Raw genomic sequence first — 25570 nt, 5'->3', positions numbered from 1 at the left:
TGAAATATGAGGCCTGGAGTTTTAGGAAAAGAAATCGTTCTGAGCCTTTCCAGAATTACGGTTGGAGAACTAAAGCCTCTTAGTCCCAGAATTTACATAGGACTGCCAGAACTTTCTAGATCAAGCCTTGCACATTTCAGAATCATCTCAAATGGATTCATCCTCATTTATTGTATGCCTGCTATCTGTAAAACACTTGCTATACACTGCTACTGAAGAAGCTAATGAATAATTGTTTAAAGTTAATGGCAATATAAAATAACAGATTGCCAGGTAAATATCTTGAAAAGTCATAATAGCATTTCAGGGTAAAGTGATTAGTTGTCAAGGGAAGTTTTGTAGATAAGGAGAATTGAGTTCTATACTTGGGAGAAAAGTCAGGACTTAGGTAAGTTATGTTGCAAGGAAAAACACTATAATTAATTGCATTCTTGAAGTTTCTGTTCCCCCACACCCCAAATCTATTAGGTTATTTGCCACATTATTCTTTTCTTTAGCTGGCACTTAAAGCATTTGGTATCTCCTGCACAAAAGAATTTGCTCAAAGAAATGGCTGTTGAATTTGTGAGTCAGTTTTCTGTATCACCTGATCTAGCCCTCAAAGCATACTTGACATGCTTTAAAAGCAGTCTTCTTTTCTTTTAAGACTTCTGTGTAGTTTTTATGCTACACTTGTGGGTATTGTGGTTTGATATTTGGTTTTTACCAATTTGATGAGAAATTACTCCCCTCTCAGTGTCCTGGGAAGTTTGACTAGTGGTTGACCCATCCCATAGAAACATTTTATTTTTTTCATGGCCCTTTAAGGGCCACTCATTAACATGAATGCCTTATCATTCATTGGAATAGAAAACTGGGAGGCTTTACTTTTAGTTACAAAAGTTAATGTATATAAAATACATTAATAAAACCGGCTTAGCTTCATTTTTCCTACTTTCTTGTGATATTTTTCTTAGACTTGCTATTGATACCTCAGATAAATATCCAGCAGTTTAGAGATGTGGAAAAAAATATGGCAGTTGGAATCAGAGAGGCCCAGGTTCCAGTTCAGATTCTGCTTTTTCCGAAGACTTTGGAAAAGCCATTTTCTAAAGTTGCTTTCTGTGCTGTGTGTCTATAAAATGAGAAAAATGAGTGATTAGATTCTTAATAAGTTGCAACTGGTATTGTTGTCTAGGTTGCCTTCTGAATTATGTAAATATAATGTGCCTCCATTGCATATTTATGACAATTTATAAGTGTTTAAAAAAGAAGGGGATTCTAGTTCATTAACTGCGAGGTTTTAGAGTGAACTAGAATTTGAAGAATGACAAAACTTTAAGAGGTTGCCAAAAAATACGGGTGTACTTGTTCAAAAGCAAGTCTCAGATTGAGTCATGTATCAAACGTAAGCAATAACAGACTTGACTCCTCTGGGGAACTTAGGCAGAGTATTCATTTATACAATACTTGAAAATTCCAAGTATTAACAAAGATAGCTTCTTTAATATAGTGAGAAACTCCTTACATCATATCCTTGAATAATGTCATAACATCGATGAGGGAAAAAAATTGATCCCTGGCCAGGGCCACTGTCAATACGGAATTTTCATATTCTCCCTATGTCTGTTTAGTACTGTAGTTTCCTCCCGCATCCCAAAGATGTACGCTTTGGGTGAATCAGCGTCTGCATGGCCCCAGTCTGAGCGAGTGTGGGGTATGTGTGTGAGTGCGCCCTCCAATGGAATGACATCTGGTCCAAGGTGGGCTTCAGCTTTGGCCCCAAGCTGCTGGGATGGGCCCTGGCCACCTGCAATTCTGAACTGGAATTAGTGGGTAAATGTTTTTATTCATCTTTCTTAAATGTATGTATAGCTTACATTTATTTCAATGTCTTTTTTTTTTTCCAAAAAACTGTTTGTATATTGCATATATAACTAAAATATAAAAGCAACATTTTATAAAACTTTCTACAGAGACAAATTCCACACAAGTGGTAAGGGCAACCTAGTGTCTCTAGATTTGTTCTGTTTCATAAATTGGATTTTAACAAATCCTATGTAAATCAATTTTTGTAAATAAAATGTAATTGTTGGATTTTTCACATCTTAGATTTTTGCAATAATCTGAGATTTACAACACTTTCTGATGTACGTTCACTCTGATTCTGAAACTAAATTATATTATTGGATTTCATATACAGTATTAAAATTAATGGTGGTTTACCAAGATTAAACTTTAAAGCATATCTGAAAGTTATCTATCTGTAAATAAGACAAATTGTCTACAGAATTAGTTTTATATAGTCAGTGATGTGTAAACCTCTTGGCTTTAAGAACCACAACAACTTAGAATGCATTAAGAAAACTGTCACACAATTGATCCGAAACTGCATTAAGAAAAAAATTCCTACTTTTTTTTTTTTTTTTTTCCTTTTACTGGTTTCTTGTCTCTCAGGGTCATAGTTCCATGGGCTGTCCCCACCCAGCCCCACCAAGTTTCCTTCATTGACATTTCTGTTCTTTCCTTCACAAATTCTGCCATGGCTTGTAGGGAGACCACCTGATTAAACTAACCAATACTGAGCTGGGAATGACTGACACTTCTTAGCTAGTTCTATAAATTTCGTTAGTTTGTTTTTGTTAGCCCCGGTTAATCTCAAATAGATAGAAATTTAGAACATTATTGAGGGGATTATAATGGGATTAATCCCTTTTGCCTATCCCATAATGTATTCAGCTGTTTCATTTCTTTTTGTTCATATGTGATTTTGTGTTTTCAAAGTAAAAAATCTGAATATTTATTTAGAGTTTACTTTGGATTAAAAATATTCAATTTATTAAAGCTTCAAAATAATAACTGTAGCTCAAACTTTTAAGTTCCATCTACAAATCTGAAAAATCTATTCGTAAATCTAGCAAATTTCAACACTTTTAGAGGGGAATCTTACAAATTAAATTCTCTTACGTATATTAATGTATATTTATAAATACGCCTTATAAATATATAATAAATTATATATTTTGTTTCTTCTTAAAATACTTGAATTGTCTAACAAGCTTTGTACCATTTCATGAGCAGGTATTTTTGCCAAAGCATGATATATGCATTGTGTAAACACCTTCATTCTGCACAAGTGCACACTAAAAACAAAGCTTGTGGGAAAATCGTTGGAACAGATCACTTAAAACTTCCTATAACTTTGAACTAGAGGAGTCACAAATAATAATCTTAATAAAAGTTAGAAAATAATTAAATTTTTTCTTTTCCATGTAGTTTCACAAAGACAACTGCAAGTTATAAATATTTTTTTTCAAATAAGTATAATTTCCTACTGCTTCCCTACTCTTCACATTCTTTTCCCCAGTTAGCTTACCTAGCTTTTAGTTCAGATTCTTCTCAGAATCATACGGTCAGAGTCTGGTGTTTAATTTCCCTTCATGTTTCTTCTCAAAATTTATCAAAACTATCACTATGACTTAAGTTGGCTGGGTTCTATTTCATTAGTGCAAGTAAACAATAACTTGTTATCACCCATCTGTGGTAAAACTGTGGTATAGCTGGCTCTTCTGTTTGAGAACTATAGAAAAGTTCTGAATGTTTTTTTTTTCTTATCATGAGTGGATGTGTACATAGCACTCCTGATGGAGATATTTATCTTTTTTATGGGCATCTATATTTAATCCTTTGGAGTATATTGATTTAAATGCAAAGTGTAGCTTAGAAATAAATGTTTAGGCTGGGTGAGGTGGCTCACGCCTGCAATCTCAGCACTTTGGGAGGCCCAAGGCGGGTGGATCACTTGAGGTCGGGAGTTCAAGACCAGCCTGACCAACATAGCAGAACCCCCGTCTCTACTAAAAATACAAAAATTAGCTGGTGTGGTAATCCCGGCTACTCAGGAGGCTGAAGCAAATTGCTTGAACTGGGAGGTGGACATTGCAGTGTGCCGAGATTGCACCACTGCACTCCAGCCTGGGTGACAGAGCAAGACTCCATTAAAAAAAAAAAAAAAAAAAAAAAGTTCAGTTACATTTTCTCTTGAAAATTCAGGTTTTTGTTTTGTATCCATCTTCCTTACCTTGTATAGTTTTAACTTAACTTTTGCTCTATATAATTCGTACTATAACATTAGTATGAATATGGTAGGTAGTGCATGTCGAATCTATTATCTGTTTTTGCAAACAATTTTGCTTTTAGTGAGAAAACCATCATAATTAAAATATTGAAGCTGATTAGTTTCTCAAGCACATGACTGGGATCAAAAGCAAAGGAGTAACTGTTAACATTTAATACACTCAAAATGTCAAAAAACATACGTGCATACATCCCACTTATGCAGGGTTCCACGTATTAAACATCATCAATTGCCTGGAATAGCTAAGACTCAGGAAATAAGGCCTCCAAGGGGACACTCATCTTTTACTCATTTAAGACATTTGTTGGTTTTGGGCTATATACAAGGCAATAGTGTGAATTAGAGTTGATTTTTTCCCAGTCTGAAGCTCACAGTTTATTAAGGGGACAAAAGCTAAATTCAGATAATATCAAATATACTGTAAAAGTGATGTGTACTCTAAAGGAGCTACAGATAAATAGCTTTGGGAGGCAGTTTAGAAAGGGAATATACTTTCAGTGTATTATTGAGGAAATCTTTGTAAAGAGAGTAGCATCTGAGCTGAGTCATGAGGTATATTAGTCTATTCTCACACTGCCATAAATAAACATCTAAGACTGGGTAATTTATAAAGAAAAGAGGTTTAATTGGTTCACAGTTCCGCAGGCTATACAGGAAGAATGGCTGGGGAGGCCTCAGGAAACTTACAGTCATGACAGAAGGAGAAGGGGAAGCAGGCACCTCTCACACGGCCAGAGCAGGAAGCTGGGGAGAGGTGCTACACACTTACACACTTTTTTTTTGTTTTGTTTTGTTTTTGTTTTTGTTTGTTTGTTTGAGACAGAGTCTCACTCTGTTGCCAGGCTGGAGTGCAGTGGCACCATCTCAGCTCACTGCAACCTCCGCCTCCCGGGTTCAAGCAATTCTCCTGCTTCAGCCTCCCGAGTAGCTGGGACTACAGGCACACGCCGCCATGCCCGGCTAATTTTTTGTGTGTGTGTATTTTAGTGGAGACAGGCTTTCACCCTGTTGCCCAGGCTGGTCTCGAACTCCTGAGCTCAGGCATTCTGCCCGACTCGGCCTCCCAAAGTGCTAGGATTACAGGTGTGAGCCACTGCATGCAGCTGAGCTACACACTTTTAAACAACCAGATCTCACGATAACTTACTATCACAAGAACAGCACCAAAGGGGAAATTGCCCTCATGATCCAGTCACCTCCCACCAGGCCCCACCTCCAACGTTGGGGATTACAATTTAACATAAGATTTGCGTAGGGACAGAGACCCAAACCATATAATTCCACCCTTGTCCCCTGCCAAATCTCATGTCTTTCTCACATTTAAAATACAATCATGCCTTCACAAGAGTCCCCCAAAGTCTGAACCCATTCCAGCATTAACTCAAAAGTCCGAAGTCTCATCTGAGACAAAACTAGTCTCTTCTGCCTATGAGCCTGTAAAATCAAAAACAAGTTAATAACTTCCAAGATACAATGGGAATACAGACATTGGTTAATACTCCCGTTCCGAAAGGGAAGAATCAGCCAAAAGAAAGGGACCATAAGCCCCGTGCAGATCTGAAACACAGTAGGGCAGTCATTAATTCTTAAAGCTCCAAAATAACCTCCTTTGACTCCATGTCTCACATAGCATTAAGTACATTTACAGTGTTTTGTACAACTATCACAATTACCTGGTTCCAGAACTTTTACATCACTCCAAGCAGAAACCATGGATTCATTAAGCAGTCATTTCCTGTTCTCTTCTGCTCTCAGCCCCTAGAACCATACATTTGTTTCTTGTCTGTGTCTCTCTGGATTTGCCTATTCTGGATACACTGTATAAATATAATACAGCATGTACCTTTTGTGTCTTATTTAATTTCTGGATACTTTGTATAAATGGAATCACATACTATGTACCTTTTGTGTCTTCTTAATGTAATGTTTTCAAGGTTAATTCGTGTTTTAGCATGTATCAGTACTTCGTTTCTTTTATGGCTGAATAATATTTTGTTATATGGATTTACCACAGGGTGTTTATCCATGAATCAGGTGATGGCCATTGAGGTTGTTTTCACTTTTTGGCTATTGGAACAGTCCTGCTATGACTAGGAGTGTTCATAGCAGTTGTTCATGTACAATTTGTATTTGAACACCTGTTTTCAATTATTTTTGGGTATATACCTGGAAGTAGAATTGCTAGGTTACATGGTAATTCTATGTTTAACTTTTTGAGAAACTGCCAGACTGTTTTTCCACAAGCCATATGTGAAGGTTCTGGTTTCTCCATATCCTCATCAACATTTGTTATTTTCTGTTTTTTTTTAAAATTATATTAGGGTTATCCCAATGAATGTGAAATAGTATCTCATTATGGTTTTGATGTGTATTTCCCTAATGATTAATGACATTGAACATACTTTCATTTGCTCTTTGGCCATTTGTGTATCTTCTCTAGATAAATATCTATTCAAGTCTTCTTCCCACTGTCTTTTTTTTTTTTCTTTTTTTAAAGAAAGGTTCTTGCTCTGTCTTCCAGGCAGTGGCACAATCATAGCTTACTGCATCCTTGATTTCTTGGGCTCAAGCAATCCTCTCACCTCAGTCACCAGAGTAGCTGGGACTACAGGCATGCACCACCACACCTGGCTAATTTTTTGATTTTTTTGTGAAGTTGGGATCTCACTACATTGTTCAAGCTAGTCTCAAACTCCTGGGCTCAAGCAATCCTCCTGTCTTGGCCCCCCAAAGTGCTGGAATTACAAGCATGAGCCACCATGCCCCGCCTCTCCCTTCTTTTTAATTGGTTTGTTTATCTTTGAGTTATAAGAATTATTTATATATTCTGGATACTACATCCTTTTAAGATACATGATTTTCATATTTTTTTCTCATTGTCTGGGCTTTTCACTTTCTTGGTAGTATATTTTGCACAAAAAAGTTTAATTTTGATGAAGTCCAATTTATATATATATTTTGTTCCTTATAGTTTTCTTATATCTAGAAACAATTGCCAAATGCAAGGCCATGACAATTTACGCCTATATTTTCTTCTATTTTTTTAAGAATAGTTTTAGCTCTTATATTTAGAGTTTTTATTCATTTTGAATTATTTTTTACTTATGATGTGAGATAAGGATCCAACTTAATTCTTTCGTAAATGGTTATTCAGTGTCTTAGTACAGAGAATGTTGTTTCCCCTGTTGAGTGCACTTGGCACCTTTGCCAATAATCAATTGACCATAGGTATACAGGTTTATTATTAGGCTCTTAATTCCATTCCATTGATCTGTATGTCTGCCCTTGTATCATTACCACACTGTGTTGGTTACTGTAGCTTTGCAGTAGGTTTTGTGATCAGGAAGTGTGAATTCTCCAACTTTGTTCTTCTTTTCAAGATTATTTTGGCTCTTTGGGGTTCCTTGCCTTTCTGTATGAATTTTAGGATCAGCTTTCCCATTTCTGGTTTTTTTTTTTTTTTTTTTTTAAAGAACATTGGGATTTTGGTAGAAATTGCATTTAATCTATAGCTGTTTGGGAAGTATTATCATAACAATATTAAATATTCCATTCATGAACATAATATACCTTTCCAATTTCTTAGTTCTCCCTTAATTTATTTACGCATATAACTCTTACTCATCCTTGGGTCAGTTTATTCCCAAGTATTTTATTCCTTTTTGATGCTATTGTAAATGGAGTTGTTTTCTGAAATTTTTATTGCTAGCGTAGAGAAATCTATATGATTTCTGTGTTGATCATGTACTACAGCTTTGATGAATTTATTACCTCTAATAACTCGTCTGTGGATTCTTTAGAATTTTCTATATATACTATACTATTATGACATCTTTGAATAAAGAGAGTCCCATTTTTTCCGTTTCTGTTGGATGACTTTTCTTTTTCTTACTTGATTGCTGTCTAGAATGTCCAGTATTATGCTGAACGGAAGTAGTGAGAGCAGCATTCTTGTCTCATGCATGATCGTAGCGGGAAAACTTTCAGTCAGTAAACAGTCATTTACTGTTGAGTAAGATGTTAGCTGTGCGCTTTATCATATATGTCCTTTATCATTTTGAAGAAGTTCCCTTCCTTTCCTCGTTTGTTGAGTGTTTTTATCTTAAAAGATTATTACTATTTTTTCAGATGCTTTTTCTGCATGAATTGAAATCATTCTGGGATTTTTCCCCTTCATTCTATTAATATGATTACATTGTATTACATTGATTTTCATGTGTTGAACCACCATTGTATTCTTAGGCTAAAGCCCACTTGGTAGTGGTGGATAATCCTTTTAATATGCTACTGGATCCAGTTTGCTAATATTTTGTTCAGGATTTTTTTTACATCTATATTCATAAGGTATATTGAGCCATGGTTTCCTTTTCTTGCAGTGTCTTTGTCTGACTTTGGTATCAGGGTAATTCTGGCCTCATAGAATGAATTAGAAGTCCGGGGATGGTGGCTTAACGCCTGTAATCCCAGCATTTTGGGAGGCCAAGGTGGGCAGATCACGAGGTCAGGAGATCTAGACCATCCTGACCAACATGGTGAAACTGCATCTAAAAATAAAAAAATTAGCTGGGCATGGTGGCACGTGCCTGTAATCCCAGGTACTCGGGAGGCTAAGGCAGGAGAATTGCTTGAACCAGGGAGTCGGAGGTTGCGGTGAGCTGAGATCGCACCACTGCACTCCAGCCTAGCGACAAAGCAAGACTCTGTCTCAAAAAAAAGGAATGAATTAGAAAGTGTTCCCTCCTCTTACCTATTTTTTTTTAATAACATCTTGAGAAGGATGAATGTTCATTCTTATTTAAATATTGTATAGGTCACTAATTAAGCCATCTTGTTTTGGGCTCTTCTTTATTGGGAGGTTTTTTGATTACTGACTCAATTTCGTTACTTATTATAGGTCTATTCATATGTTTTATTTCCTCGAGTCAGTTGGGAAATTTGTGTGTTTCTAGGAATTTGTCCATTTAACATAGGTTATCTAACTTGTTAGCATTCAGTTGTTTACAATATTCTCTTATAACCCATACTATTTTTTTGTATGATCAGTAATAATATTCCCACTTTCATTTCAGACTTATAAAGTCTTCTTTTTCCTTAGGTTTTTCAATTGTATTGATGTTTTCAAACAACCAACTTGCTTTAATTGATTTTTCTCTGTTTTTCTATTCTCGATTTCATGTATAGCCACTCTAATTTTTATCACATCCATCCTTCTGCCAGCTCTTTTACTAGTTCCATAAGGTATAAAGTTAGGTTATTGATTTGAAATCTTTTTCTTAATATAGGCATTTTACCTATAAATTTCTCTCTGAGGACTTCATTCACTGTATCCCATAATGTTGCATGTTTGTTTTCATTAGTTTCAGAGTATTTCCTGATTTCCCTTTTGGTTCTTCTTTGAGTCATTGATTGCTTTACAGTGTATTTTGAATTTCCACATATTTGAATTTTCTAGTTTTTCTTTTACTGATTTTTAGTTATATTCCATTTGGTTAGAGAAGATACTTTATGTGCTTTCAGTCTTTTAAAATTTATTAAGACTTTTTTGTGGTTTAATATCCATTCTGTCTTGGAGAATGTTCCATGTGCATTTGAGAATAATATGTATTCTGCTGTTGGGTGGCATATTCAGTATGTGTCTTAGGTCTAAGTGGTTTATATAGTGTTATTTAAATTCTCTATTTCCTTATTTTCTGTCCAGTTCTATCCATTATTGAAAGTGGGCTATTGAAGTCTCTAACATTATTACACATCTATTTTTCCCTTCAGTTTTGTGTTCTTTCTTCATATATTAATATTTTGTGGCTCTGATGCTATATTTGAATCTCTTTATAGGTGTGGTATCTTCTTGCTAGATTGACTGATCATTATAAAAATCCTTTGTCTCTTGTGATAGTTCTTAAAATCTTTTGTTTTTTTGTTTGTTTGTTTGTTTGTTTCTGATTTTACCACAGCCACCCTACTATTTGCATGGAATATATTTTTCCTTCCTTCCACCTTCAACTTGTTTCCTTGGATCTAAAGTAATTTTCTTGTAGACAGCTTACAAATGGACTCATTTGGTTTATTCGAATCCATTCTGATAATGCTTGCCTTTTAATGAATGCATTTAATCCATTTACATTAAAGTACTTACTGATAAAGAAGGATTTCTGCCATTTTGCTATTTGTTTTCTATTATGTCTGTATCTTTTTTGGCCTGGGTTCCTCCACTGCTGCCTTTTTGTTGTTGTTGTTGTTGTTGTTGTTGTTGTTTTTATTGTTGTTGGTTTGATTTTTTTGCATTGTACCATTTCGACTCCTTTCTCATTTCCTTTTTTGTACATGTTTTAGTTATTAATGGTTACCTTGGGGATTAAATTAACATCTTGCATGTACAACAGCCTAGTTTGAAGTAATACCAACTTAGCTTCAATAATATCTCAAAACAATGTTCCTGTACATCTCCCTCTCTCGCTTTTTATGTTGTTGTTATCACAAATTACATCTTTATACATTGTGTAACTGTTAACATAGATGTATAATTACTGTTTTATGCACTTGTCTTTTGAGTCATATAGGGAAAAAAAGGCAGATTTCTAAACCAAAAATACTGCTGGCTTTTATATTTACCTATGTAATTACTTTTATCAGTGTTCTTTATTTTCTTACATGGGTTTGAGTTATTGCCTCTTGTTTTTTTCAGGCTGAAGAACTTCCTTTAGCATTTCTGGTAGTTCAGGTCTACTTGTGACAAATTCCCTCAACTTTTTGTTTATCTGGAAATTCATTAATTTCTTTTTTGTTTTTGAAGGATAATTTTTCTAGATATTTCAGCACTTGAAATATGTCATCACACTGTTCTCTGGCCTCCATGGTTTCCTATGAAAAGTTGGCTGTCAGTCTTACTTGGGATCTCTTGTATGTGAGGAGTCACATACATCTCTTGCTGCTTTCAAGATTCTCTTCGTTTTTTTGACAGTTTGAACATAATGTGTCTCTGTGTGCATCTTTTAAAATTTATCCTACTTGGAGTTTCTTGGAAGAAAGACTCTTGGCTTTCTCAGATTTGGAAAGTTTGTAACCATGATTTCTTCATATATTCTCTTTTCTCTCTCCTTGCCTTTGGACTTCCATCATACAGACAGGCATTGGTATTTATGATGTTGTTCCCATAAGTCTTTAAACTGGGTCTATTTTTTTTTCATTCTTTTTTCCTATTTCTTGGATTCCATAGTTAATGAAATCACTCATGTCAAATAGTCACAAACTGTTAATTTGTTGAGTTTTACAGGACAAAAATCTAACAATTGTTAGTTTCTTGATTTTGTACACTATATTAGTCAGCATAGGTTAAATCATCACAGTAGAGGATTAAAAACAGAACATGTACCAAGTGTTGGCTCTTAAATCTTCTGTTCAGAAGTGACACAAATCACTTCCCCTTATATTTTATAGGCCAAAGTAAATCATGTGGCCACACCTAATTTTAAGAAGGCAGGAAACTGCAGTTCTGCTGTCTGTCCAGATACGAAAAACATTAACATTTACAGTGAATTCCCTTCCCTACTCCATCCCCAATCCATTCCTTAGCATTCATTCCATTATTTCTACATGCAGACAGAGGTTACTGTGTTAGTCTCTTTAACTCTAATTTTCAGTTGCTTAGAGCCTTAAATATTAGAGTTTGATTATCAGCTCCCTTACTTTCTTAGCTTTGTGATCAAGAGCAAAGTTCTCAATATTTGTACGTTTCAGTTTTCTCTCTGAAAAAGTGGAGATAATTCCTGTCTCAAAAGATTACAGATGATCGGTTGAGATGATGTGTATAGAACGTTTTGTACACTGTTTCATACATAGTAAATGCTCTATTCCTATTCTCCTGGCATTCAGTGCTTTCATAATCTGGCTTCAACTTATTCTTCTAGCCTCATCTTCTGTGACTCTCTTCCAATCATCTGATGCTGTACCTTATCAAATTATAGTTGAATTCTAAGTAATAATATTTTTTATGAGAAAGTCAGAATTTTTTTGTTACTGTAATTTTTTAAAGTTTGCTCTATTTTAGTATGTTTGGAAGACAGGATGGAAACTTTCCTGCGAGATGTATCTCTAATTTTATAATGGAAGTCATGAAGAAATTAGAATTTACTTAAATTTGCTTTAAAGTTCTTGTAGTACTTTAGTTGTAATAAATGAGAATATTCATATAAAGAAAAACACGGTTTCCAGTTTTAAGATAGGTAATGTGGTTTCCATTCTTTCTCTTGATAATCACCAACAGAAAAAAAGCTGAAATAAAATTCCCATCTTTAATCGAAACTAGAGGTATCTCCAACCCTTGAGCTAAAAATCCGAAGGGAAAGAGTAAATAACTAAGGAAGAGCATCAAACTTGAGCGCTTAAGAACCTACAGGATACTGATAAAAAGCACCTTGTTTTACCTGCAAACTCAGAAAGGCTCAGAGATTAGAAGGACTAGTACTACAGAATATAGGAGTGAGGCAGGGGCCATCAACATAGAGATTGCTTGAAAACACTGAATAAGGATTCCTATGTTCCCACCTCACAGGAAATATACTGTCTGGTTTAACAATATGTATTATATTTAACAGAAGAGTGAGAAGCTAAAGTTGTCATAGCGCCTCTTTACCCTGCTTGGCTCCAGACTTCTGTCTTTCACGCTTTGATATCCCAGGCAGGTTTGAGGGATCCTTCCTGGAGAAATGGAACCACTGAAGAAAAACTGCTCAACAGGTACTAGTATTTGAAGACCCCAAAAAAAAGCTGGCTGGCCACTACCCTGCTGAAGTCCACCAGTTGACAGCCTGCAGACACGTAGTCACCTTTTTATTGTTAACCTCTAAAATAAGAACAAAGGACTAAACGTTGTTAGCCATTTTAGGAAAGTTTCCAGTGTAACTTACAAACGCATACCAGAAAAAAGGAACTTAAAGTAAACAGATACTTGAAGGAATGAAAACACTTCGAGGAAATAATTAACAACCTTAGACAGATTTTGGCTAATCAAACAAGGTAGGATGGTTTAAGAAAACAAGGGGAGTAGTAGATGAGAAAATTCTCAGAATGAAAAGTACAATAGTAGAAATATATTCAGTAAAAGCATTGAAAGAAACAGTTGAGGAACTTTCCCTGGGTATAGAATAAAAGACAAGAATAAGAGAGAAAAGAGAACATTAGAGTTTAATATGAGGTTTAACATCTAACTGACTAGGAGTTGTAGAAAGAGAGAACAGGGAATGGAGAAGCTTATTATTATATTAAGGAAACGAAACATGTAAATTTCCTAGAGTTTAAACTAAATACATCAGTAGATTGAACAGGTCTACCAAGTGCTCAGTGCAATGATAAACATTCACATACTTGTAGAAAAATTAATTATTCTGAAATTTCAGAACCCATCGGATATATAAAAAGAAGATCCTAGGTACTTCAGAGGGAAAAGAGCTAGTCTGTGAATAGGAATGTCATTGAACTCCACAGCCACACTTGAGAATCTAAAAGGACATGTCCCCAGTGTACTTATCTCCCAGATTCAAAAGTTGTCAACATCCCCCCTCCCCATGCATGCATACTTTTTAATTATTAAAGCAACTTTCATATACTATATCATTCAACCCTAAATGCTTCTGTTTTGTCTGTAACAGGTAGACATTTTAAGGAAACCAAACCACAATATTATTACCCAACAGAATTAATAGTTTATTAGTGTCATCAAATACTCAGTCTGTGTTCAGTTTTCCCATTTTAACTCAGAGCTGTTATTTTAGGAGTTGGTCTGTTCAAATCAGGACATACGTCTTTTTTGTTTGTTTTCCTTTTTATCTTTATTTTATATATATATATATATTTATTATACTTTAAGTTCTAGGGTACATGTGCACAATGTGCAGGTTTGTTACATATGTATACATGTGCTGTGTTGGTGTTCTGCACCCATTAACTCGTCATTTACATTAGGTATATCTCCTAATGCTATCCCTCCCCGCTGCCCCCACCCCACAGCAGGACCTGATGTGTGATGGTCCCTTTCCTGTGTCCAAGTGTTCTCATTGTTCAATTCCCACCTATGAGTGAGAACATGCGGTGTTTGGTTTTTTGTCCTTGCGATAGTTTGCTGAGAATGATGGTTTCCAGCTTCATCTATGTCCCTACAAAGGACATGAACTCATCCTTTTTTATGGCTGCATAATATTCCATGGTGTATATGTGCCACATTTTCTTAATCCAGTCTATCATTGTTGAACATTTGGGTTGGTTCCAAGTCTTTGCTATTGTGAGTAGTGCCGCTATAAACATACATGTGAATGTGTCTTTATAGCAGCATGATTTATATTCCTTTGGGTATATACGTAGTAATGGGATTGCTGGGTCAAATGGTATTTCTAGTTCTAGATCCCTAAGGAATCGCCACACTGTCTTCCACAATGGTTGAACTAGTTTGCAGTCCCACCAACAATATAAAAGTGTTCCTATTTCTTCACATCCTCTCCAGCACCTGTTGTTTCCTGACTTTTTAATGATTGCCATTCTAACTGGTGTGAGATGGTATCTCATTGTGGTTTTGATTTGCATTTCTCTGATGGCCAGTGATGATGAGCACTTTTTCATGTGTCTGTTAAAGAGCTTCTGCACAGCAAAAGAAACTACCATCAGAGTGAACAGGCAACCTACAGAACGGGAGAAAATTTTTGCAATCTACTCATCTGACAAAGGGCTAATATCCAGCATCTACAAAGGACTCAAACAAATTTACAAGAAAAAAACAACCCCATCAAAAAGTGGGCAAAGGATATGAACAGACACTTCTCAAAAGAAGACATATGTCTTTTTAAGTTTCCACTAAAAGGAGTCTACCTCTGTGTTGTTTTCTGTCTTAAGCTTTGTAGCCCTATTTGAATTTTAACTTCTGTATATATATATTACTTTGGAAAATAAAATTTAACTTTAAAACCAGATATATTAATACATGGAAGACATCTCAGTAAATCATCACAGAATGTGTGTTCAGCAGTTTAAATGTGACTCCTGTAAACTAATTACTTTCATGTCCTTTTTACAGGCTGTCCCATCAGTCAGACATGTTAGTTGAATACGAACCTGTATGGTTAAACATTAGCTAGTTTAGTCATTTAGACTTAGAAGGAATTAAGTAAGTACTCCAGTTCATAGTAGTAGCAGGATAGAATGGTAATAAATCACCACAAAACTTTATAAGAAAAATAGTCTGTAACTAAAAAATAAGCAAAAATAAGTAAGAAAGAAAACTAAAAAAATGAGCATCAAAATATATTTCCCAAAGCCAGGAACTTTGAAAGCTATTGGACTTGTTTGCCTCTTTGTGCATATTTTAATAGTATTGACAAATTATAGGACTGTACTTGACTGGAAAGGGAGAGATGACATCAGCAGGCTAATTGTTGCCACAAGTGATAGCTGATGGTGAGAGACAGATAACTGTTAAATTCCAGCACAGGCACTGAAGAAGATACTGGTCTACCATGCCATGTGGAGATAAAGAATACAAAACAGCCTGTAGTCCTTTGAAGGGTCGTGTGTGACAGTTCAGTTAAGTTGGCATTGACCCAGCACTCTACTGCAGCTATTTAATGCCAGGGATTTAAAATTTTAGGTATTTAGCTACTTATTACTAAGTAACTTGTGAAACATCTCCTAATTGCACCCTTGAATTTCACCTTAATTCTGATTCATACCCAAAGAATAGGAATCAAGGATAAGGTGTGGAGTAAGTAAAGATGAAGCTACACGATTTGGATCACTGGGACAGATACTATATAGAATGATACTTTTTTTTTTCCATAGTTGTCCACCTTAGAAAGGGCCCTCAGTAATTTTAAACAAAATGCCTGTTGGTTCTCTTTAGAGTTAGTTCACTTTTATTTCAAGTGGGTTTTTTTCTCAGATTCTCTGCTCTTCTTCCCACCCTCCTAACACAAATTACATTGGTCAAACATTTATTTCCAATTGATAAGTAGATAATGTCTGCTATAATAGAATTTAAGTCTGTTTTTCATTTGAGAATCTGAAGGATGAATACCTGATTTGTAAGTTTTATTTCATTTACTTTATTTGATTGTATGTGTATTAGCCACAGAATGGAGGCAAATTCAGCATCTTTCTTTAACTCTATGCTGTTTCTTTTAGAGGAAGTCCACAAATGAAGGGGACACCCCATTTTAAGGAAGAACAGTGTGCTCCAGCATTAAATTTAGAGATGAGGAAAATACTGGATTTACAAGCACCCATCATGAGGTACAGTACTTTGGTTAAATTTGACATTGTATGATGACAGTAGATGATGTAGTTCGTAAATCCCATGACCAACAGGAAAGTTAAATTTCTTTTAATTCAAGATAACTTCTTAGTTCTAGAAATGCTTGATTAACCCTTTTAAGACATTGGAAGTTTTACAGATGGCACTTAATACTTAAATTATTATAATAAAATTGAATATACCAACTATAATCTTATTTTGAAATTTATATTTTATAAGGTCTAGAATTGTTTGATTGAGTGATAACAGTCCATATTTCCCAAAACAATACTGATGAAAGCACACAAGTTGAGGAAAAGAGAAAGTGCCTTTGTTTCCAAAGTTGCCATAAGCTTCTGGGAAGTTTATATACACTTGGAAGAAAGTTACACTTTTTCATCCAAGTATGAATAAAGGTTTTATGACAAAGTGGCCAGAAATACCAGAATACCAAAAATCTATTTTATACCCATTGGTAGAAAAAATCTTACCTACAATTTGGCTTTATTTCTTTAACTGTTGTTCCACTGTTGATGTTTTAGTTGTCACTTAGTTTAGGTGCATATCTTTTCCATTGTGTATATATAAGAAAATTTATTTAAACGATACGCAGCTGTAAAAACATTGAGGACATTCTTTATGGAAAAAAAACTTTCCAAATATGTTGTTGGGTGAAAAAAGCAAAATGCTTATGTTGCTAATGTTTGTTTTTAAAAGGGAGATGAGGTATCTCCATCTTGTTTAAAAGAGAGAGCATGTATTTTTCTGGAAGAATACATAAGAAACTGGGGATGAGAACTGAGTAGCTATGGGACAGGTTTGGGGGAAAAGCTTTTTATTGTGTACTCTTTTTTAATATTGAACTATGTAAATGTATTGAATTATATGAATGTCATGCTAATTTTTAAAAAATCCCTCTGACTCACAGTTCTAAGAAAAGGTTTATTTCACCATTTCTCTTGTTAGAGTACTGTACAGAATGATACTGAAACATTAAAACTATGCAAGTGGCTAGGTATTGTCTTGCCTTGTTTGGTCCATCCCCTTCATATCTTATTCTCATAGAAAAGAACACAATTATTATTTGCTTAAATGTAATCAGTGTTACAGAAGATTGAGTTCAAAGTTACTCATTGCCTTGGTCACAAGGTTATTCATCACTTCACATTTTATTTATTTCAGCATGGGAATCGTTTTCAAGAAAGTAACTTGATACATAAGGAATTCTGAGTGTCTGTAGATACCAAGAAAAGGTGGAATTGTACAGGCTTGGCTTTCTACCTCCACCTGGTGGGAAACCTTGTATGGTGCATGGAAATAGAATAGAAAAAGAGCCAAAAAGAAAAAAAAAAAAAAATTCTGCCATCTTGTCCAAGTTTAACCTGTCAGGTGCTAGGTTTTAATCTATGAATTTAGGTGGTTGGAAATCTGTAAGGTTTCTCTCAAAACTCCAGTGAAATAATTGCATTTCAGAACAAAGTTATCAGCACCTGAAACACATAACTGCTGGAAATTTGAAATTTGCTATAGATTTTAAATTGAGTGAGAAGACATGAAACTTAGATTTTTATAACCAATTATTTTCCCTCCTATCATCACAAATATAAGTCAGATAAGGCTAGGATATTGGTTATGCTGTTGCTTATAGGGGTAAGAGTACTATCTCATCTTTTGATTTGAAGAAAAAATATTAATGTTAAGCATCTAACTTTTGTTATTAATTGAGGATAGAGAATGTTTAGAAGGTAAAAACATAATTTTAATAAGAGTTTCCCCTCCCCTCCCTTCCCCTCCCCTCCCATCCCCTTCCCTACCTCTCTCCCCACTCCTCCGACAGGGTCTCACCTTGTCACCCAGGCTGAAGTGCAGTGGCACAATCACAGCTAATTGCAGCGGCATGATCACAGCTCACTGCAGCCTCAGCCTCCTGGGCTCCAGTGATCTCACCTCAGCCTATCAAGTAGCTGGGACTACAGGCACACGTCACACCACGCTAATTTTTTGTACTTTATTGTAGATGCAAGGTTTCACCATGTTGTTGAGGCTGGTCTCAAACTCCTAAGCTCAAGCGATCTCCTCTCCTTGGCCTCTCAAAGTGCTGGGATTACAGGTGTTGAGCCACCACACCCAGCCAAGATCCTAAATTTAAACATACATTTAACACACACGCACACCTGGGATACCACATAGCTCTCATAAAATTAATGAAGTCAATGATTGAAGAGGCTCTCTAAGATATAACTTAGAGTGTATTTACCTAAATTTTTTAATGTACTCATTAACAGTTGTGATATTAAAAATATTTCAGAACCAGGCTGGGCACGGTGGCTCATGCCTATAATCCCAGCACTTTGGGAGGCCAAGGCGACAGAAGGGCAGATCATGAGGTCAGGAGTTTGAGACCAGCCTAGCCAACATAGTGAAACCCTGTCTCTACTAAAAATATAAAAATTAGCTGGGTGTGGTGGCACATGCCTGTATTCCCAGCTACTCAGGAGGCTGAGGCACAATAATTGGTTGAACCCGGGAGGCAGAGGTTGCAGTGAGCTAAGATTGCGCCACTGCACTCCAGCCTGGGCAACAGAGACTGTGTCTGAAAAGAAACAAAAATTTAAGAACCAATACAGCATGAAAAGACATGGGTTATTAGTTATCGAACAGGGTTCTGACATCGCCCTACTACGCCAGTAATGAATCCTTCAGTTGGCCAGATTTCTCTGAGGGAGGGGAGTCAGTTGTAGCAAACACTTAGGTGACTTGGGGCAAGGTCTATTTACCAACATTTATAGAATTATTAGTATTTTAACAAGTGACACCAGCTTTTTTATTTCTAAATTTTTTTAGAGATGGTAGTCTCACTGTGCTGCTCAGTTGGTCTTGAGCTCCTGGACTCAAGCATTCCTCCTGCCTCAGCCTCCTAGTAGCTGGGATTACAGGCACAAGCCACCACGCCTGGCTCAGCCTTTGTTTTAACAAGTTTGTCCACTTTCAATTAAATGAGAAGGATATATCTATCTCTTCCTACAGATTATTTATTATGTCTGTCACAGTTTTTAAAAAGCCTGTCTGCTAATTCCAATATCAAGATTATCTATAAGTCTATTTATATTGATGGATTTTTCTCTTGACTCTAGGTTACATTTTCCTTTTTATTCACACATCTGGCCAGTCATTTGTTTGTTGCAGCATCACTGATTATCATGTTATAGAGATTATGAACTCTTAATTTTGTCAGACGATTGTTGAGTTTTGTCTAGCAGGTAGTCAGATTACTGGAGGATAACTCTGTTGTATACAGTGATTTTCTAGGGAGATAGGGTTAGGGGAGAGGGAGAATGTAGTTTGGAATAAACGATGCTGACTCCTTCCAAGGAAAATCACTGGTAAACCAGTGACTACTCTGCTAAATTGCCTCTCTTGACATTGTCATCTTGAAGTAATCAAAAGGATCAGAATCTGGAATTAATGCAAGCAGAAAGCTGACCAATCCGGGAGAACAGACTTCAGAAAATGGGATCAGTGTTCCAAAGTTTAAAAGTTCAGTTCTTGCAGGCCAGGCACAGTAGCTCACACCTTTAATCCCAGCACACTGGGAGGCCGAGGCGGGTGGATCACCTGAGGTCAGGAGTTCAAAACCAGCCTGGCCAACATGGTGAAACCTTGTCTCTACCACAAATAGAAAAATTAGCTGGGCGCGGTGGCGCATGCCTGTCATCCCAGCTACTCAGGAGGCTGAGGCAGGAGAATCCCGGGAGGCGGAGGTTTCAGTGAGCTGAGATTGCGCCACTGCACTCTAGCCTGGGCAGCAGAGTAAGAGACTGTTTAAAAATAAAAAAAAAATAGTTCAGCCAGGCGCAGTGGCTCACGCCTGTAATCCCAGCACTTTGGAGGCCAAGGTGGGTCGATCACCTGAGGTCAGGAGTTCAAGACGAGCCTGGCCAACATGGCGAAACCTTGTCTCTACTAAAAATACAAAAATTAGCTGGGCATGGTGGCGTGCGCCTGTAATCCCAGCTACTAGGGAGGCTGAGGCAGGAGAATCACTTGAACCTGGGAGGCGGAGGTTGCAGTGAGCTGAGATGGTGCCACTGCACTCCAGCTTGGGCAACAGAGCAAGACTCCGTCTCAAAAAAAAAAAAAAAAAAAGTTCAGTTCTTGCTTATATAGGTGGAAAATAAAGTTTGGTAGGATTATAATGTTTTCTATACAAGGCTGGTTTATGAGTTACAATTTAGTTACAGTTTGTTTTCTTTATGGCTTGTCTTTACAGCTAGTTTTCATTTCCAATTTAAAAAGAGTGTATTTAACATTCCATTTTAAGACAATGTGATAGCCATGAAGTCTTTGTGTAAGAAAGATAAGAGGGAAGTTAATCTACCATGAAGATCAACAGTGAAGAGGGAAGGGGTCTTCCCTGGAGCCCTTTAGTCATTTACAGCATTTATAAAACAATACAGTAAGGAAGAAAGCTAATCTATAATCAGAGAAAGAAAGATGACAGCTGCCTAGATTATAGCTGCCTATTGTGTGACTCAGGCCCCATAATTACATTTCTTTAAGGCTCAAAAGTAATTCAGATTTCCAACAGCTTAGATTTTGAATTACATATTTTCATAGCATATAGTAGTACATCTAAAACATAAACTTTTTATACTCTACCCACCAAATGATACACATAGATTTTATCACTGAAATATAAATTTGAAATTAATATATAATGCTTTAAAAAGTGAAATGTCTAAAAACTGGGAATTTTAATTGATTACAAATGGCTGTGAAGTTCAAGAAATAGAGCTGGGTAAAGAAACATCTGTTTCTGATCTTTTTCAGTATTTTTATAGTTGGGGAAAAAACAGCAAATTCTACATTAGCTGAAATCTTTGGAGTATGAGTAATTGAAGTCAACTTTCCAAAGAATTAAAGGTTTAGTTTAAGAATTAAAATACTAAAAGACATTTTTTTCATCATTATGGATTAAAATATTTCGGAAATATGCTCCTAAGTATGAAAAGGAATTTAATAGTATTTAATAAGGTATATATAATATACACATAACATTTTTTGTTTTTCCTTATATAGTATTTGATACTTTGAACACTCTTTCTTAAATTAATCTTACTTCCTTGGCTTTCTTGATATCAGTTTCTACTGGTTTCCCTTGTTGTCTTTTTCTTTGTGCCAGTACCTTTGCAGTCTCATTTATGGGTTCCTCTTTCCTCTAACCCTTTCCCTCTTCTTGCCTCCTTTGCACAAATATTTAGTGACAGATTTAACTAACACTGCCCTTGGGGCTGTGCATACAGAGGTGAGCAAAACAGGCTATTTCCCCATTAAAGAAGTAAATGCTGAATATCTTCACAAATATTGATGTGTTGAGATCATGCTATGTAACTATTTTTGATTTCTTGCCTGAGAAGTCCTCTGAAGACGGAGAATATTTTATTCATCCTCGAATATCCAGCACAGAGTATAGCACCTGTCACAGAGGAGAGGCTCAGTAAATGTTTGTAGAAGGAATGAACAATGTGAGACTTGCTAATACCTAAGAAATATATTGGCCTGGAACTATACTCCAATACAGTAGCCACTAGTCACACATGAATTTATTTAAATTTACATTAATGAAAAGTAAATAAAATTTCCGTTATTTTATTGCACTAGCCATATTTCAAGTGTATAGTCACCACATACAGCTCATAGCTACTGCTTACAGATAGCACAGATATAGAACATTTCCATCATTATTCAAAGTTTTATTGGACAAGTGCCAGAGCATTGTTACCTCTACACTTAATGGCTCTAGATTGTCATACTGTTATTAGTTGGGTCTATTCATTTTATGGTTTCTCTACCTCTTTTTCTTTCTTTCTGCTATCACTTCTGTTTCCATCTTCTAATTTGCTGTTTAAATATTTGTAGTTTTTAACTAGTTTTATCAGTTATCAAGTTTGTGACTGTGGCTGCCCATAGTCTTTCATTTCTTTCAGGATTTCTGATTCTAGATTGAAATATACATAGATAAAGTTGCAGATAAATGGAGATGTTTTGTAAATGGTTTCATGATCATTTTTGCATGAGTATTCTCTAAAGCAGTTTTAATATTCATACACATTGCTTTCCCAGTATGCTCTCTTAAAAATTAATTGATTCTACCTACAGTTTGCAGTCTGTGTTGGAAGATCTCCTGGTTGCTACTTCTGATGGACTTCTTCATCTTATTCACTGGGAAGGAATGACAAATGGAAGGAAAGCCATTAATCTTTGCACAGTACCCTTTTCAGTAGACCTGCAGTCATCGAGAGGTAGCTATACTTTCTACATGAGGTTGAACCAGTTGTTTAATGTTTGATGTCTAGTTAGGTATCTTCTGTGGATGAACACTTCTTTGGAATTACTTATGCAAGGGGAGAGGTGGGCAGAGTATGAGAGGCGGGGTGAGAGAGGCATTTAGTAGGAAAGGACAGTTTAATTGTTTAGGGTTGTTAGGTCATTATTTTTACCCTTTTAAACTTACAGGTTTTTCTGGCAAAAAGTGAGAGAGTAATTTATTATATTCTTAATCCTATTTCTTGTGCTTATTTTTTTCATCAGTAGGTTCATTCCTGGGCTTCACAGACGTACACATCAGAGACATGGAATACTGTGCCACACTTGATGGGTTTGCTGTTGTATTTAATGATGGTAAAGTTGGATTTATTACACCAGTGTCAAGTAGATTTACTGCAGAGGTATGACTTACTTACTTTGAAGGGTTTTTTGTTATTGTGTACTTATTTTATTCTTTGTTATCAAATTCTTCTCTATTTTCATCATTCATGTAAGATTTTAAGGGTTGTTAATTTTTTAATCAAACCAAACATATAAATAGTATAAGTAGACAAAATTCTCTTGGACATGTTAAAGAAAAATAATGATTCCTGTTCTCCTCCCTGCTCTCCTCATGCCTAATTTTCCACTTTTGGAGGCAACTACTTTTTATTCCTTTACTGGTTATTTTGATTTTTAATTTCCACTACTCTGAATATTTCCTTTAATTTTTAGTTCTTAGGCTGTGTTTATTGACTTCTTACTGTTGAAAGTGACCATTTACTTCCCTCTTCCCTGCTTCCGCCATACTTATATTCTTCTCATGTTCCCATTATAGTTATTGTGATTTTGATTAGGTTACTATTAATTGTTTATATTTTTATCAATATGTAAGCCCCATTAGTACCTAAACCATGTGGTACTGACGCAGAAGTTTTTGCTCCTTAGTTTAGCCAAAAGCAGGTTCTTGTCACACAGCCAGGAAAGATTAGGCATGCAGACATACTGAAAGGTGAGGAGAGCAGAATTTATTAAAAGCAAGCTCTCAGCAAATAAAGATGATGTCCTGCTAACAGGCTCCCACTTCGCAGATTGATTACCAAACCCCAGCACACACGCGTGTGCGCACACACACACACACACACGCTGAAGAGCCCCAGGGTCCTACCCGCTGAACAAGGTGTGAACTTAACCCCATTCTCCTAGTGCGCTTGTGGGCATTATTCAGAAAGAATCACTCAGGAAAGGGCAAACTGGCAGTTATTTATCCCTCTGGATCACCAGTTTCATCTGGGACAAGGAGTCCCATCTTTCAGCCTTCACGCTCTTTTTGGGCTTGAAAGTGGGTTTTCACTGGGGACCCTTGGCCAACTCCTGTCTCTGTCAGTATAATTATTTTTCCTTTACTGCAGATTTTTCCTCCTGCTAGGAATTAATGATTGCCTTGTTCTTTACATTTGCTTAATTTTTGTGTACTTATCTCTTACTCAACCCAAACTGTCAGTTGTTTAAATATCCTCCCAGCTTTTTCAAACATATTAGCTGTTCTGTTCATTTCATCTTTTTTGTTTTCTTTTTTTTTTTTTTGAGATGCAATTTTGCTCTTGTTGTCCAGACTGGAGTGCAGTGGCACGATCTCGGCTCACCACAACCTCCGCCTCTCGGGTTCAAGCGATTCTCCTGCTTCAGCCTCCCGAGTTGCTGGGATTACAGGCATGCACCACCACGCCCGCCTAATTTTGTGTTTTTAGTAGAGCCGGGGTTTCTCCCTGTTGGTCAGGCTGGTCTTGACCTACCAACCTCAGGTGATCCACCCACCTCAGCCTCCCAATGTGCTGGGATTACAGGCGTCAGCCATGGTGCCCAGCCCATTTCATCTTCTTCTTCTTTTTTTTTTTTTTTTCCCACAGTACCACAAAACAATTTAATGGAGGAAGAGATTTTTTTTTTTTAACCCCAAGGAACTATATCACTTAAGGATGGCTTACAGAAGGAATGAGCTTGCAAAAAACATAAGAGTGTGTGTGTGTGTGTGTGTGTGTGTGTGTGTGTGTGTACCTATGCAGTGTATGTGTGGGTCTATAGGTATGTATCACATGTCCACATGCATGTTCATAGCCTCCATGCACATGTAAACATTTCTTCATATAAACTTTTCTGACTTTAATACTAGAAAGAACTTACACTGGTTTTCCAAAGCCCACTGTGATATCAGAGATCCCTTTCTAAATCTATCTTTTTATTTACTTTTTTAAGTTCTAGGGTACATGTGCACAGCATGCTGGTTTGTTACATATGTACACATGTGCCATGTTGGTGTTCTGCACCCATTAACTCGTCATTTACATTAGGTATATCTCCTAATGCTATCCCTCCCCCCTCGCCCCACCCCACGACAGGCCCTGGTGTGTGATGTTCCCCACCTTGTGTCCAAGTGTTCTCATTGTTCAATTCCCACCTGTGAATCAGAACATACGGTGTTTGGTTTTCTGTCCTTGCAATAGTTTGCTCAGAATGATGGTTTCCAGCTTCACCCATGTGCCTACAAAGGACATGAACTCATCCTTTTCTATGGCTGCATAGTATTCCATGGTGTATATGTGCCACATTTTCTTTATCCAGTCTGTCATTGATGGACATTGGGCTTGGTACCAAGTCTTTGCTATTTGAATAGTGCCACAATAAACATACGTGTGCGTGTGTCTTTATAGCAGCATGATTTATAATCCTTTGGGTATATACCCAGTAATGGGATGGCTGGATCAAATGATATTTCTAGTTTTAGATCCTTGAAGAATCGCCACACTGTCTTCCACAATGGTTGAACTAGTTTACAGTCCCACCAACAGTGTAAAAGTGTTCCTATTTCTTCACAT

The 25570-nt window shown here is 36.3% G+C and overlaps 1 protein-coding gene across 10 annotated transcripts in view; it reads left to right on the top strand.

Moving 5' to 3' along the window:
- RIC1 (RIC1 homolog, RAB6A GEF complex partner 1) overlaps positions 1–25570 on the top strand; it is a 173814-nt gene that overhangs the window by 68347 nt on the left and 79897 nt on the right. For 8 of the 10 annotated variants that reach the window (XR_008537235.2, XR_008537237.2, XR_010148981.1 and 5 more), the window contains 3 exons: positions 16280–16387; positions 22548–22690; positions 22980–23116. Coding sequence is in view for 7 of the 10 variants with exons in the window: in XM_016960562.4 (XP_016816051.1) it covers positions 16280–16387; positions 22548–22690; positions 22980–23116 (388 nt within the window). In the remaining 3 variants the exon portion in view is untranslated. Of the gene's footprint in view, positions 1–1796; positions 1816–16279; positions 16388–22547; positions 22691–22979; positions 23117–25570 lie in introns of those variants that run through there. The other 2 variants (XM_063788726.1, XM_063788723.1) reach the window with 2 other exon arrangements.

The sequence above is a fragment of the Pan troglodytes genome, chromosome 11, assembly GCF_028858775.2.
Source record: "Pan troglodytes isolate AG18354 chromosome 11, NHGRI_mPanTro3-v2.0_pri, whole genome shotgun sequence".
Lineage (NCBI taxonomy): Eukaryota > Metazoa > Chordata > Mammalia > Primates > Hominidae > Pan > Pan troglodytes.
This window is presented reverse-complemented; position numbering and strand designations above follow the sequence as displayed.